The sequence below is a fragment of the Electrophorus electricus genome, chromosome 2 (assembly GCF_013358815.1).
Source record: "Electrophorus electricus isolate fEleEle1 chromosome 2, fEleEle1.pri, whole genome shotgun sequence".
Lineage (NCBI taxonomy): Eukaryota > Metazoa > Chordata > Actinopteri > Gymnotiformes > Gymnotidae > Electrophorus > Electrophorus electricus.
In genome coordinates this window covers 28,829,043-28,843,693 of record NC_049536.1, presented here as the reverse complement: position 1 = coordinate 28,843,693, position 14,651 = coordinate 28,829,043, and the positions used below count along the sequence as shown (strand labels likewise).

At 45.6% G+C, this 14,651-nt stretch overlaps 1 protein-coding gene across 1 annotated transcript in view; it reads left to right on the top strand.

Moving 5' to 3' along the window:
• znf804a (zinc finger protein 804A) overlaps positions 1-14,413 on the top strand; it is a 46,338-nt gene extending 31,925 nt beyond the window's left edge. The window contains exons 2-5 of the mRNA XM_035534471.1: positions 9,092-9,226; positions 12,074-12,204; positions 12,443-14,068; positions 14,407-14,413. Of these exons, the coding sequence (XP_035390364.1) occupies positions 9,092-9,226; positions 12,074-12,204; positions 12,443-14,068; positions 14,407-14,413 (1,899 nt within the window). The remainder of the gene's footprint in view (positions 1-9,091; positions 9,227-12,073; positions 12,205-12,442; positions 14,069-14,406) is intronic.
• The last annotated feature ends 238 nt before the right edge of the window (positions 14,414-14,651 follow it).

Here is a 14,651-nt window from a genome sequence, read left to right as displayed (position 1 = left end):
CAGTGAAGGACTGAAGCACTATATTAACATTACTGAAATCACATCACTGTAGTAACATCACTATACTAACATTACTGTAGTAACATCACTGTAGCAACATTAATGTAGTAACATCACTATAGTAAAATTACTGTAGTAACATCATTAGAGTAACTTCACCATAGTAACATTACTGTAGCAACATCATTCTTATAACATGACTGTAGTAACATCACTATAGTAACTTCACCATAGTAACATTATTGTAGTCACATCACTATAGTAACATCACTGTACTAACATTACTGTAGTAACATTACTGTACTAACATTACTGTAATAACATTATTGTAGTAACATTTCTGTACTAACATCGCTGTAGTAACATTGCTGTAGTAGCATCACTGTACTTACATTACTGTAGGATAATTTCTGTAGTAACATCGCTGTAGTAACATCACTGTACTAAAATGGCTATAGTAATATTACTGTAGTAATATTACTGTAGTCACATCACTATACTAACATAACTATAGTAACATTACTGTAGTAACATTGTAGTAAAATTACTGTAACATCACTGTATTAACAATATTGTACTAACATCACTGTAGTAACATTAGTGTAGTAACATCATTGTAGTAACCACTGTTTTAATATCCCTATAATAACATTACTGTTCTAATGTTACTGTAGTAACATTACTGTAGTAACATTGTAGTAAAATGACTGTAGTAATATCACTATAGTATCACTGTAGTAATATCACTATAGTATAGTATATCACTATAGTATAGTACTGTAGTAACATTATTGTAGTAACATCATTGTAGTAAAATTACTATAGTAACATCACTGTTGTAACATTATTGTAGTAACATCACTGTAGTAACATTATTGTAGTAACATCATTGTAATACAATTCCTGTAGTAACATCACTGCAGTAACATAACTGTAGTAACAATATTGTACTAACATTACTGTAGTAGCATTACTGTAGTAACATCACTGTACTAACATTACTGTACTAAAATTACTGTAGTAACATCAATATAGTAACATTACTGTAGCAACATCACTGTACTAACATTACTATACTAAAATTACTGTAGTAACATTACTGTAGTAACAACACTGTAGTACATTATTGTAGTAACATCACTGTAGTAACATCAGTTGTAACATTATTGTAGTAATATAATTGTAGTAACATTACTGTGGTAACATCACTATACTAACATTATTGTAGTAACATAAATATAGTAACATTGCTATACTAGCATTACTGTACTAACATTACTCTAGTAACATTACTGTAGTAACTTTATTGTAGTAACATTGCTGTACTAACATTACTCCTGTAATATTTACACATTGTTACGCCTTCTGCATGGACTCAGCCCACTGCGAACAACATTACCCACAAACCTCCTGTTTGCTCCCAATCCCCAAATTATTAGTTACACCCTTGTCTTGTTTTCCCTATCGCAGTTCCCTATATTAACCCTGTTTGTTCAGTCATTCAGCATGAAGCTTGTTTGCCTGCCTTACATTTCTGAGTCGTTGTTATTGGTTTGTGCTACCCTAGTTACTCTGAAGTCTCCCTGCTCTCTGGGTTTCCTCTGTTCTCTGTCAGATATGTGTGCATCATTGTCTGCTATCTGGATATTATCTTTGCCTGTTATTCCACTATGTCTTGATTTGCACTTGTTCATTATTAAACTGCATCTGTTTTCCTGCATTTGACTTGTCTCTGTTCACCAAACCTGACACACTTCCAGTGATAAAAATCAATTCACCCCCCAAAGACTATAAACCTTAAAGATGGACTGAGTGTGTTGCATTTGAGCAACATAACTGGGTTTTAGCATCAGGACCCCAGACTGCAGCAGGCCTTGCGGGTCCTTGTCTTGATCCTGCAGCATCTTGGGCCTCAGATGCACAAATAACTCTGGCTGTGTTCCCATTACATCAAGCGTCTCTGCACCATGCCTAAGATAACACAGGCTGTGTTCCCATTACCTCCAGTGTCTCTGTGTCATTCCTCAGATGACACAGGCTGCGTTCCCATTACCTCCAGTGTCTCTGTGCCATTCCACAGATAGCACAGGCTGCGTTCCCATTACCTCCAGTGTCTCTGTGCCATTCCGCAGATAGCATAGGCTGCGTTCCCATTACCTCCAGTGTCTCTGTGCCATTCCGCAGATAGCACAGGCTGCGTTCCCATTACCTCCAGTGTCTCTGTGCCATTCCGCAGATAGCACAGGCTGCGTTCCCATTACCTCCAGTGTCTCTGTGCCATTCCGCAGATAGCACAGGCTGCGTTCCCATTACCTCCAGTGTCTCTGTACCATTCCTCAGATAGCACAGGCTGCGTTCCCATTACCTCCAGTGTCTCTGTACCATTCCTCAGATAGCACAGGCTGCGTTCCCATTACCTCCAGTGTCTCTGTGCCATTCCTCAGATAGCACAGGCTGCGTTCCCATTACCTCCAGTGTCTCTGTACCATTCCTCAGATAGCACAGGCTGCATTCCCATTACCTCCAGTGTCTCTGTGCCATTCCTCAGATAGCACAGGCTGCATTCCCATTACCTCCAGTGTCTCTGTGCCATTCCTCAGATAGCACAGGCTGCATTCCCATTACCTGCAGTGTCTCTGTGCCAGGCTTTGTCCCAATCCCACTCATGGCCCTTTCTTATTGGAGTGCCTACAAGATCTTTTCCTTAAGTATACAAGAGCTCCAATTAGAATCCATTCTGCAGAACTCTTAAGAGCAAAGAGGGGGCTGTAATGTGTTTGGCCATTAGCAAAGAGCAGGACCATCAAACACGAGCTTGGTGGGAGTGAAGGATGGTAAAGGTCCTCCATTAATAACGGTCCAGCCCAGGCGGACGCAGGACTGAGTCACACTTGGCTACCGTCTAAATGGCGCTTCAATAATTTATTATGTTGAAAGGAAATCATTACCCTTATACAGAGGTTTACTTCAAGTTGAAATGATCAAAGTAAATGACAAAGCCAGCAAGTGTTTTTGTCTTTTGACATTTACTAACTGATGAATTTACAGTAAAACTGTCCCAGGAGAAAAACACTCCCTCACATTCTTCCTCCAACCAGAAGCTCCATTAACTGCCACACAGTTGATATTTTATGTTTCCTCACTTTCTATTCAATCATTCAATAACAAACCAGTTTCATGCACACTTGTGTTATGTGAGGATCTTTCTTTCTTAATAATGATTATGGTACTGAAAGTTATACACACACACACACACACACACACACACACACACAAACATGAACACCCCACGCCCTTCTCCCTCTCTCTCTCTCTCTCTCTCTCTCTCTCTCTCTCACACACACACACACACACACACACACACAAACATGAACACCCTACCCCCCCCGCCCACACACACACACACACACACACACACTCACACATGTTGCGCACACACACACACACACACACACACACACACACACACACACACACACACACACACACACACACACACACACACATGGGCATAGATGGTGTGTAATGAAGTGTGTGTGGTATATATGGGCCTTTCTATACTTGTTGGTAAATGGATTCATGTTTAGAAAAGCAGGGTCATAAAAATCCCATTAGCATGCGTTTTCTTTATGTGTGTACAAAATTCTCTTCATGCTACTACTTATGAATATTCATAAATAGTGTTCAGAGTCATGCACACTTCTTATGAATATTCATAAACAGTGTTGAGAGACATGCACACGGCACCACTCCCCAGAGTGTTTATTATGGATGTTGGTCTCAGTGATCTTGGTAAGTGATCCTGAGGGATGGTATTGATTCTTAGTCTTAAACATCACAAACTTAATAAGAGCATTCCAACATAAAGCACATGGTTCTCTGAAAATGAAGCCACTAGAGGTTTGGAGAACACAATAATCAGAATAATTTAGTTTGTAATGATAAGTAATGTAAAAAAAAATCAAAACGGTACATTTTATTAAAATATGTATGACATACCCCGTGAAAGATATTCCTCTCTTAAAGAATGTGTGCAAAGCAATATCTGCATTTAATGCTATGCTTTCTGGGTGTTTCTGTGCAGGGTGAGCACAGTGTGGTTGAAAAGTGTCGTGTGTTGTGTGTTGAATGTTATGGATCATGGTGTATTTTTGACTCCTCACTGTAGTTCAGTTTCATATAAAAAAAAAAAATTGTCATATATTTTTTATTTACAAACTGTGGATACAGAATTGTTTGGCTCCCCTATGGGCAGCGTGTCAGGGGCAGTGCTATCCTGTTCCCAACAGGACAAGAAGGGTCATTTAGTGTAGATTTTCATGACTTAGTTACAATGCAGTGGAGATCTTCTGTAGTCAGTCTGTGCTTAACACAAATCAAAGCAAACACATTTGAGAAAGCAAACACATTGCAGACATTTTCAAAATAGATTTTCATTTTTGATTGCAGAACAATCTATGCACTATTAAAAATAATGTCAATATCTCAAGTTTTCTCATCTTTCTGGATATATTTGTCAATTCCTTGAAGCCACATTTTTAATCAGCCATGTTAAGACCTTTTAAAGACACACACACACACACATTTGGTAACAAAACCCAAAATCCAAAATAAATGAATGCACTGTCAAAGATAAAAGTTCTCCAGCAATGAGTCCCCAAACAATCACTGGATTACCAGACCTGATACAGACCCAATACAAACATAATGCAGACCAGCTGCAGACCCGATCCAGACCCAATACAGCCCTGATCCAGACCCAATACAGGCCCGATAAAGACCCAATACAGTCCCAATACAGACCCAATACAGGCCCAAAACAGACCCAATACAGACCTGAAACAGACCGGATACAGACCCAATACAGCCCTGATCCAGACCCGATACAGACCCAATACAGACATGAAACAGACATGATATAGACCCAGTACAGACCAGATACAGACCTAATGCAGGCCCAATACAGACCAATACTGATCCAGACCTGATACAAACCCGATCCAGATCCAATCCAGACCTGATACAGACCTAATGCAGAACCTATATATGCATGATATAGACCCGATACAGGCCCAATACAGATCCGATACAGACCCAATACAGACCTGATTCAGTAAAACCACTTACTGGTTTAGTAAGAGACCTGTTACCAACCTGACAACATGCCTGACAAGCCAGTACAAAACCTGTTACTGGCCCAGTAAAAACCCTTTAGGGTCCCAACAAGAAACCTGATACATGCCTGATAAGTCTTGTTGAAGGCCCAGTACAGGCCCAGTAAGAGGCCTGATAACCAGTGTTGTGTTTGAGATCACCTTGGATGAATCAGAAAGTGTTAGGAACAAGACCTTAACTAATCAAATCTGATTCAAGACCAAGACAAAACTAATCAAGTCTGAATCAAGTCCATAAAGGGAGTTAGATGGAGGAGTCTAGCGGAAGACTGAGACCAGAGATAATTTGAATTAAATTCACCACTACAGATCTGAATTCAAATTAACCTTCACAGATTTGAATTCCAATTCAACACCACAGATCTGATTTAAAATTCAGCTGTACAGATCTGAATTCAAATTCCCACTTTAAATTGCACATGGGGCAGGTAATGGTAGGGTTGCCACTTTAAGCTACTACCAAGTTATCTCATAACTCGACTTTTGGCAAAAAGGGTTTAGTTCAGACTAGCAGTTGCATGAGCAGACAGAGAGGTCTGTGGTCTGTAAGTTATTAAAGCAACAACAAAACTGTCCAGTTTTACAGTTCCTGCCATTTTTATCCATCAAATATGCAATGATCTTGAAGAAAGGAAGAAATGTCAGACCCATCACAGACCCATCAGAGACCCGTCAAAGACCTGTTGTAGACCCATCACAAACCCATCACAGACCCACCACAGACCCATCACAGACCCACCACAAGACCCAATATGAGGCAGGACTCACCAGTTCTGTTTCGGCTACCTAGCTGGGTTTTCTGGAACCTTCCATTATCTGGTGAGCTCCTGTGCAGCAGGCCCTGCAAGGTCCTGATTAACGGACAGGTAACAGTGTTCAGACTGGGACAAGCGCCCCCCTCAGGTGAGATCTGAGAATCTCTGCATCAGGCTTATAAGTTTATATCTGACTTGCCTGCATCTGATTTTTAAAGCTAATATTTTAAACTTTTGTTTCTTCATAAATTATGCAAGCACCTTCTCAAAATAAATAAATCAAAAATATCTGAGGACAAGGTTGTTTTTCTGCTCAGGTTTTTTCTAGGATGAGGAATTCTTTAAGAGCTCCCGGACGCGTTCGCTAGTGAATCAAGTGAATCACTACAAAGTCTGTAATTAAAGTTCTGATCTGATGGTGTTTGATTTTCATGAATATCTTGATGGCGCTGAAGTCTCGTCTGTTTGAAGGATTAATCCCCTGTGCTTGCTCCCCTCCACGCTGTGTGTTCCAGATGTGGCCTGTGATTCCTGCCACATTAAAGACAACGGTCGTAAACCTGCTGCACCATAAAGAACACGATCATAACATCATCTTAGCTCACGACAATCATATATTCTTTTTATCTTTCTATAAATGTCCTCACAGTGCAGGCGTGACATTGAGGAAAGGTCATCCAAGAACAGAAAAAACAGACAACAAATTCTTCACCGTATGAAATCTTTTCTTTCATTTGGCGCACTACAAAATCTAGTAGACTGAAATGACTCACACCAGTATGTGCAGAACAGCTCCTCTGCTCACCCACGTCCCTTCATGTAGATGTTACGATGGGGAAGCCGCTAACGTAAATCAGGCTCATTGTACTGTGGAAACAGCTGTCAAAAATCAATCCACTGTGGGGAATTGTGTTGGGCTTTTAACACGGTAAAGTAATGCCACATCCCAAACCGCTGCTGGGGAAGAAGGAGAGAAATGAAAGACAAATGTTTGGTCAGCAAAACGTCGGCTAAATGTTGCCACTTCCTGCAGTCGGTGAGGGGGGTTAAACAGACCCACGTCAGCCTTCATAATGGTGCATTAGCCCAAACACTGCCTCTCTCTTCTCCCAGGGGAATAATACAATTACACTGATTAATGCTAATAACACTGCAGTGCAAGTGATCGGAGAGAGGGGCTGTGGTCTGGCTCACAGCACCGCGCTTGTCTGTGTTAATCCAGTGCCCCTTGGGCCCCACTGCTGGGAGGTCAGAGGTCACCTGGGGGATGTGAGGAGCTCTCGTGATGGGGACATAGACCAGAGGAAAGTGGGAACTTTCTTTCAAAGTCTCAGGGGAGAGAGGGAGTGTTCTGAGCGTGGCACTAATGCGGTATTACACATCTGTGTTCTGTCATGCTGTTGTGTGATCGGTTTACTGGAAAAATGTGTAAAATTCACAGATTCATTTGCACCATGGTTGTTTTTCATTACAGCTTTTTTATTGTTGAAATGCAACAGTGTTTTCTCTTTTAAATAACTTGGAGGAGAAACAATTGAGTGTACTTATATAATGTTTTAATCCCCATTGAATTAAGATCATTCCTTCCTGCACACACACAGACACACACAAACACAGATGTATGTATTTGTGATTACAGAGATGGAGGTCTCTCAGTTCCTGAGTTCATGACAATGAGCTTCTGTTAGTAAAGACCCTGAGATGAAGCTGTACTGATGTACCAATCCAAGCTTAGTATTATCAGATGCTGAATCCTGGACACATGGTAGTCACAATGAGACACAAGGAGACATGAATGGGGTTAAGCTGGTGTGTGTGTGTGTGTGTGTGTGTGTGTGTGTGTGTGTGTGTGTGGGAGGTTAATTAAGGTTCTGGAGAATCCACTCCAAGCACTTCTGCTCCTGGAGTTTCAATCAGAAAGAGTTCCACTATAAATACATTCACAGGGTTGGGGATGAATTATAACTATTAATACATTCACAGGGTTGGGGATGAGTTATAACTATCAATACATTCACAGGGTTGGGGATGAGTTATAACTATCAATACATTCACAGGGTTGGGGATGAGTTATAACTATAAATACATTCACAGGGTTGGGGATGAGTTATAACTATCAATACATTCACAGGGTTGGGGATGAGTTAGAACTATAAATACATTCACAGGGTTGGGGATGAGTTAGAACTATAAATACATTCACAGGGTTGGGGATGAGTTAGAACTATAAATACATTCACAGGGTTGGGGATGAGTTATCCTGTAATTAAATTAAAATTAGGAACAGAAGTGTTTCACTGCCACAGACCCTCTGGGAATTGAGCTTTGGAATATTTCAAGTTTCTATACTTTCAAACCTGTGATGGAATTTAATTTAAAATAAGATCTGACCTGGTAAATCAATTCTCACCTCAGATTCGTTGTAAATCAATATTTAATAAAGCATATTAAAAAGAGCAGTACAGGGAGAAATGCATGAAGGTGGCTGTGTTAGGACTGAGCAGGTTATTCTGAAAGAGGAGTCTACAAATATGCTTCCCAAACAAATTGTGGTGATTCATCACAGTGATTCCGACACCATGCACCTGCATTCCAAGGTGCAGCAGATGACCATTGTTCAGGGAGTGCCACCCCCCTTTCCTGGAACAAGTCTGCTGCCCCACCCCTGCCCCAATTCTGCCCCAGTCCTGCACCAGTTCTGCCCCATGGATGAACACATTCACACACAGAGCAACAGCAGCCAGCAAGTCTGCTGTCTCCTGTGTGTTCTGTCAGGATGTACAGATGCCCTGGGCTCACACACACACACACACTGAGTTTGTCTGTCAGGCTGTGCAGATGCCCTGAACTCACACACATACACACATTGGGTTTGCCTGTCAGGATGTGCAGACGCCCTGGGATCACACACACACACACACACACAATCTGCACGTATCAGTACATTTTGCTCGCCTATCAGGGAGGGCAGAAACAGGGTTCTTCTGTTTGATTTCCCTTCCTGGCACAGTGTCCACCTCCTCACTGCCTCACTGAGTGTTCTTGTGGGCCACTGAGTCACAGGGAAGTGTTCGTATATCAGACACCATGCCATGTGTCGGCTACATAACGCCACTGCGCTGGTACGGAGCTGATGGGATGTCGTGTTGCGCTGTGTTGCAGGAGAAGGAGAAAACCTTGGCCAAAGCTCTGGAGGACCTGAGAGCCAACTTCTACTGTCAGCTGTGTGACAAGCAGTACTACAAACATCAGGAGTTCGACAACCACATCAACTCATACGACCACGCTCACAAGCAGGTAAACATCACCATGCTCTGAGAGACGGCGCAGCGGGTGCAGGCTGTGTGGGGTGGAGGTCAGGGGGACGTCAGCGGACCCTGGAATGCTTCTCCGTACTGGGTTTAATTTCAGGCACCACAGATCATGGGCTCACAGGACAATCAGGTGTGCGGTTGCTATTTTATTGTTGTTACGTCTGCGGTCTCCGTCCTGTGACTCCTGTGTGAGTAAAAGTGTGTCTCAGCTGCGCTGGGAACACCCCTCCCTCTTCACCTGGTGTCACCTGCACATTTACAATGCTGATTTGTAGCTTGGCTCAGTGCTGCAGTAATGAAAAGAGAATTCTCAAACTCTGCGCTCTGCCCCGTGGCAAGAATAACTCTGCCGGACGTGTTCAGAACGGCCGGTAACGTAATTTACTCAGACGTGTGGGTAATTCTATGCAGTGCGATTCAGAAAATGTGACATGTTTTATGAGCGGGAAAAGGGGCAGCTTTTCAAACTTAAAAAGGAACCGTCAAAAGCATTGTGCACACACAGGTCCTGCAGCCTTGGTGTGTGTTTATTCAAGCCACGTTTAGAATGGAGACGTGTGTGTTAAGAAATATCGGAGTAACCTTTTCTAGTGAGTTAAAGCTTTAATTCCAGTGTGTGTGATGTTGGCATTGACCTCGGCACACTGACTCATGCACAAACTAAATGCAGAGTGTCTCCATGGCCCACCAAGCTGTCGATAACACACACACGGAGCTATCAACACAACACTATCTGCAAACACACACACACACACACAAACACAGACACACAAACTCACAAACATAGCAAACACGTGCACGCATACACACACTCATGCACAAATGTAGCAAATGCATGCATGCATGCATACACACACGCACAAAGATAGCAACCACGTGCACGCATACACATACATACACGCACACACACACACACACACACACACACACACATATGAGCTGCAACTCATCCCTATTTCCTGCAGTTGTCCCACTCAGCTGTGCTGCGCTTCTGAGAGTGTGACAGACAGGAGAGGAGTGCAGTGTGTCTGATCACTCTGGTGTACAGTGCATCTGATCACTCTGGTGCACAGTGTGTCTGATCACTCTGGTGTACACTGTGTCTGATCACTCTGGTGCACAGTGCGTCTGATCACTCTGGTGCACAGTGTGTCTGATCACTCTGGTGCTGTTTGTCTGATCACTCTGGAGAGCAGTGTGTCTGATCACTCTGGAGTGCAGTGTGTCTGATCACTCTGGTGCACTGTGTGTCTGATCACTTTGGTACACAGTGCACATAACTCAGACTGGGAATGATATAACTCTGACTGGGAGTGATGTAACTTCGCCTGGGAGTGATGTAACTCTGACTGGGAGTGATGTAACTCTGACTGGCAATGATGTAACTGTAACTGGGAGGTTACTGTACAGATCGTCATTCAGCAGCTCCCCTAAACACATTTCTGCTGGATGACCGTCACCACACCTGAGAGCGACAGAAATAAAGCCCGTACCATCCTGAACAACGAAGCCCTGATACTGAACCAGTCTGAATATGCCAACACCAAGAGAGCAAAAACAAGATATGAGGGAGGGAAAGCGAGAAAGAGAAAAACAGAGAGAGAGAGAGAGAGAGAGAGAGAGAGAGAGAAGACAGCAGTGAAGCAGAAAGAAGTGAGAGCTTCTATCCAAGGGGACTCAAGCCAGTTACCCTGGTGTGTCTGTTCTCTGCTGAGAGGCCCCTTAACATCACAGATTCCTCTCTGATGTGTCCTGGTTATCCGTCCTCTCCCGCTGCTGTAGGATTCCCCTCTGCCAGCACAGGCTACAGAACCACTGAACCAGAGAGGACAAGGACTCAGCTAAATACCCAACACTGGTACTGGGGTGCTATTTTTAGTCCAAACTGTTACTAACGTAATGTACACAATACCCTTATGGCAGTCGGGCTGTCTGTCTCTGAGAAGAAGCTGTCTTCTCCAAACATTAAGTATTAACAACCAACTGAATGAGAGTTTACAAGATTAGTCATTAGATTAGATTAATAATTAGATTAGATTAGTAATGAGATGTGATGGCTGTGGCAGGACAGCAGAGATGTTTAATGTTTTGTGAGAGTATTCGCATAAACACCAGTCCAGTATTAATAACATGTAGTTTCTGGAGTTTTGGAGGTTCTATTTATATACAGGCAAGACAAAGACAAAATCAATACAATCAAATAGAAGTAACCAAGAACATATCTGAAGTGACACAAACACACACACACACACACACACACACACACACACACACACACACATAATCCTGCTTTCAGAGCAGAAACTCTTTCATAGCAGGAAGCAAATGTAAATGATTCTCAGTGAGTCTTATCTGAGATCAACGGGACAATTTCACGGCGTTTAGTGGCCTCATTCTCAAAATACTTTTCATTTGCACTGAAAACTGGATTTGACGAAGCGTAACATCGGAGTGCAAACACCTTTATTACCTCCACAGTCTTCAGGACGTTTCTCTCCTCTGTTTTGTGGTGTCTCTCGGTGTCTGATGTGAGATAACAAGGGCTTCATAAAGCTCTTGTATTCCAGCAGGGCTCAGTCTCCACGCTCTCTCACACACACACACACACACACACGCTCATACACTCACACGTTCACACACTCACACACACACATACATTCACACACGCACTCACACACTCACACTCACATGCCCCCTTATTGTTATTCAAATGGCTTTGTTGGGTGCTGTGGAGAATAGATGCAGCGTGCAGATTTAAAGATATAGTGATGAAAATAGGACCGTGTGTGTGTGCGTGTGTGTGTGTGTGTGTGTGTGTGTGTGTCTGCAGCGACTCAAGGAGCTAAAACAGAGGGAGTTTGCCCGTAACGTGTCCTCCAGGTCCAGGAAGGATGTGCGTAGGGAGGAGAGAGCACTTCTACGGCTGCACCAGCTGGCCGAACAGCGCAGAGAGGCCCAGTGGTGGGAGCACACACACACACACACACACACACGGCCCAGCACATCCGCTCCCTTCACACATCGCTTCTGTTTAGAATAAAGTCATAAACACATAACAAAAATGATATTTATTTTTCTGCATAAGAGCATCACACTACTCAAGTCTCCCTTTTGTCCACAGGGCATTGTTCATGCAGTAGTTTATACAGAGTTTTCTTCTGTTTCTTCTGTGTTCTTCTGCCCGTACCGTGTGCTGTAGTGCCCCCGGGAGCGGCCCCATGTTCAAATCCACCACAGTGGCAGTGGAGAGTAGCTACAGGGAGTCCTGCCATACAGACCCTCAGGAGGAGGTGCTGGGGGCCATCAGGGAGGAGACCCAGACTCCTGTGGGCAGCAGGCAGAACCCATGGCTGCACGGGGGGAAGGCCAAGAAGCAGACTCTCAGACGCAAAATAGCCTTCTCCTTCTCCTTCCCCAAGAAGGCCTCCGTGAAGCTGGAGTCCTCCGCTGCCGTCTTCAGTGAGAGCACAGAGGAGGGGTCATCGGACGGGGCCGAGAGGATCCGGACACCCCTCCTCGAGCTCGAGCCAAACGTCGAAGACAAGCGTCTGGACGGAGACGAGGCCTGTCCCTGCGCAGGCGCTCAATCCCCACATCCCAGCGAGACGTGGAGTCAGGGTTCCCCGGAGACGTCTACGGGGAGGGCCGAGCTCCTGCACGCCTCCCCTGACCTGTGCGCTGTCCTTGTCTACTCAGAGGACACGTCTGTCTCCCCTCGCTCTCCCCGAGGACATCGCATTGTCCTGAACCTGGAAAACGCTGTGGAAACCACCAGGGAACCCACCGTGGAAACTGCTCTAGAAACCAGCACATCTGAGCAGATGGTCACCATCAGTCAGAAGGGCGCTGAAGAGAGGGACCTGTGCATGAAGGATCTAAAGAACTCCGATGTGTCATCTGGGAATGGTTCCTTCGGAGGCACTGGGAAGGAGGACAGCTCCCGTGCCGGAGCGCCGTCCCCGTTCGCCAAACCCCTGCAGCCGTTCGTCTCCGTCTTGGGCAGGGACAGTAAGACCGTCTTTCAGTGGCCATCCGAGATGGTGTCCTACACCTCCACAGAGCCGCGTTTGTGCTTCAGCTGCAACCCCTTGCACTTTGACTTCCGAGGGTCACAGATCAGACGCGGCCCCCACACTCAGGGCAGCAAGACTGGCGAGGAACCACCCAAGCCCAGCACGCTGGAGGCCCCACCCTGCACGCTGGAGGCCACGCCCAGTCACGGAGCCGAGGAGGCCGGCAAGAGGTGGAGCCACTCCCACGCAGACGTGGAGAGCGGTGCGAGGACAAGGGGACACAGCAGGGCCCAGACACGCCCCCGGAGAAGAGCAGAGGAGAGAGTGCGGACCACAGATCACCGCCATTACAGGAGCCGACACAAAAAGAGACACAAGAGATGCAGGAGGAGACAGAGAGGAGGAGACAGCAGCCCGGCAGAGCAGAGCAGAACGCAGACACGGAGGAGTTTTCACAGACGAGGACAGAGTCGCGAAGGGCTGGATAGCCAATTTAGAGGCACCACTTCACAGCAAGAGCAGCTATTAGAGAAGTCAAAGCAATCACCTGGGAATCAGGCTGGAAACAAGGACACATCTCCAGCTGCGGGCGGGGGGGTGGCATCCTGCAGACGGGACGTGTCAGGCACCGCCAACGACTCGCACCAGCCGGATTGTGACCAGGTGCTCAGGAACAGCGGGGAAACAGCACAGCACCCTGCCGCAGGGGAGACAGCTAGAACGGGACATGTCCCTCCTCACACCACTACACACACCCTCACACACACACCCCCTCACACCACCACACACACCCTCACACACACACACTCTCACACCGCCACACACACCCTCACACCAACACCCCTTCACACCCTCACTCACAGTCCCACAAATACCCTCACAATCACCCCCAAACACACCCCCCCTCACACACTCACACACACCACCACGAACACAACCCCTCACACCCTCACACACCCCGCCACACACACGCACCCTCACAGCCCCCCACACACACCCCCTCCCACCCTCACACACACCCCCACACACACCCTCACACAGACGCCCACACACACCCTCACACAGACCCCCCCCCCCACACACACACACACACACCCTCATATCCCCACACACACCCCCACTCAGGCCCCCCCTCATGTGTGTCTCTCAGGCTGTGAGGCAGCCCCCTCAGATCCTGACATCCAGGGACACGTGGCTCTATCAGCACAGAGAGACAGGGACACTCCACGGAAAGGACGGGCGCAGAAGAGGACACACGGGGACTCACAGAGCAGTGAGGGCGAACAGCGGTCTGCTGACATGCAGTGTGTGTGTGACTGCTCAGAGGAGGAGCTGTGTGGTGGGGCGGACGGATCAACAGCAGTCCGTGGGCACGAGGACGTGGAATATTCTTAC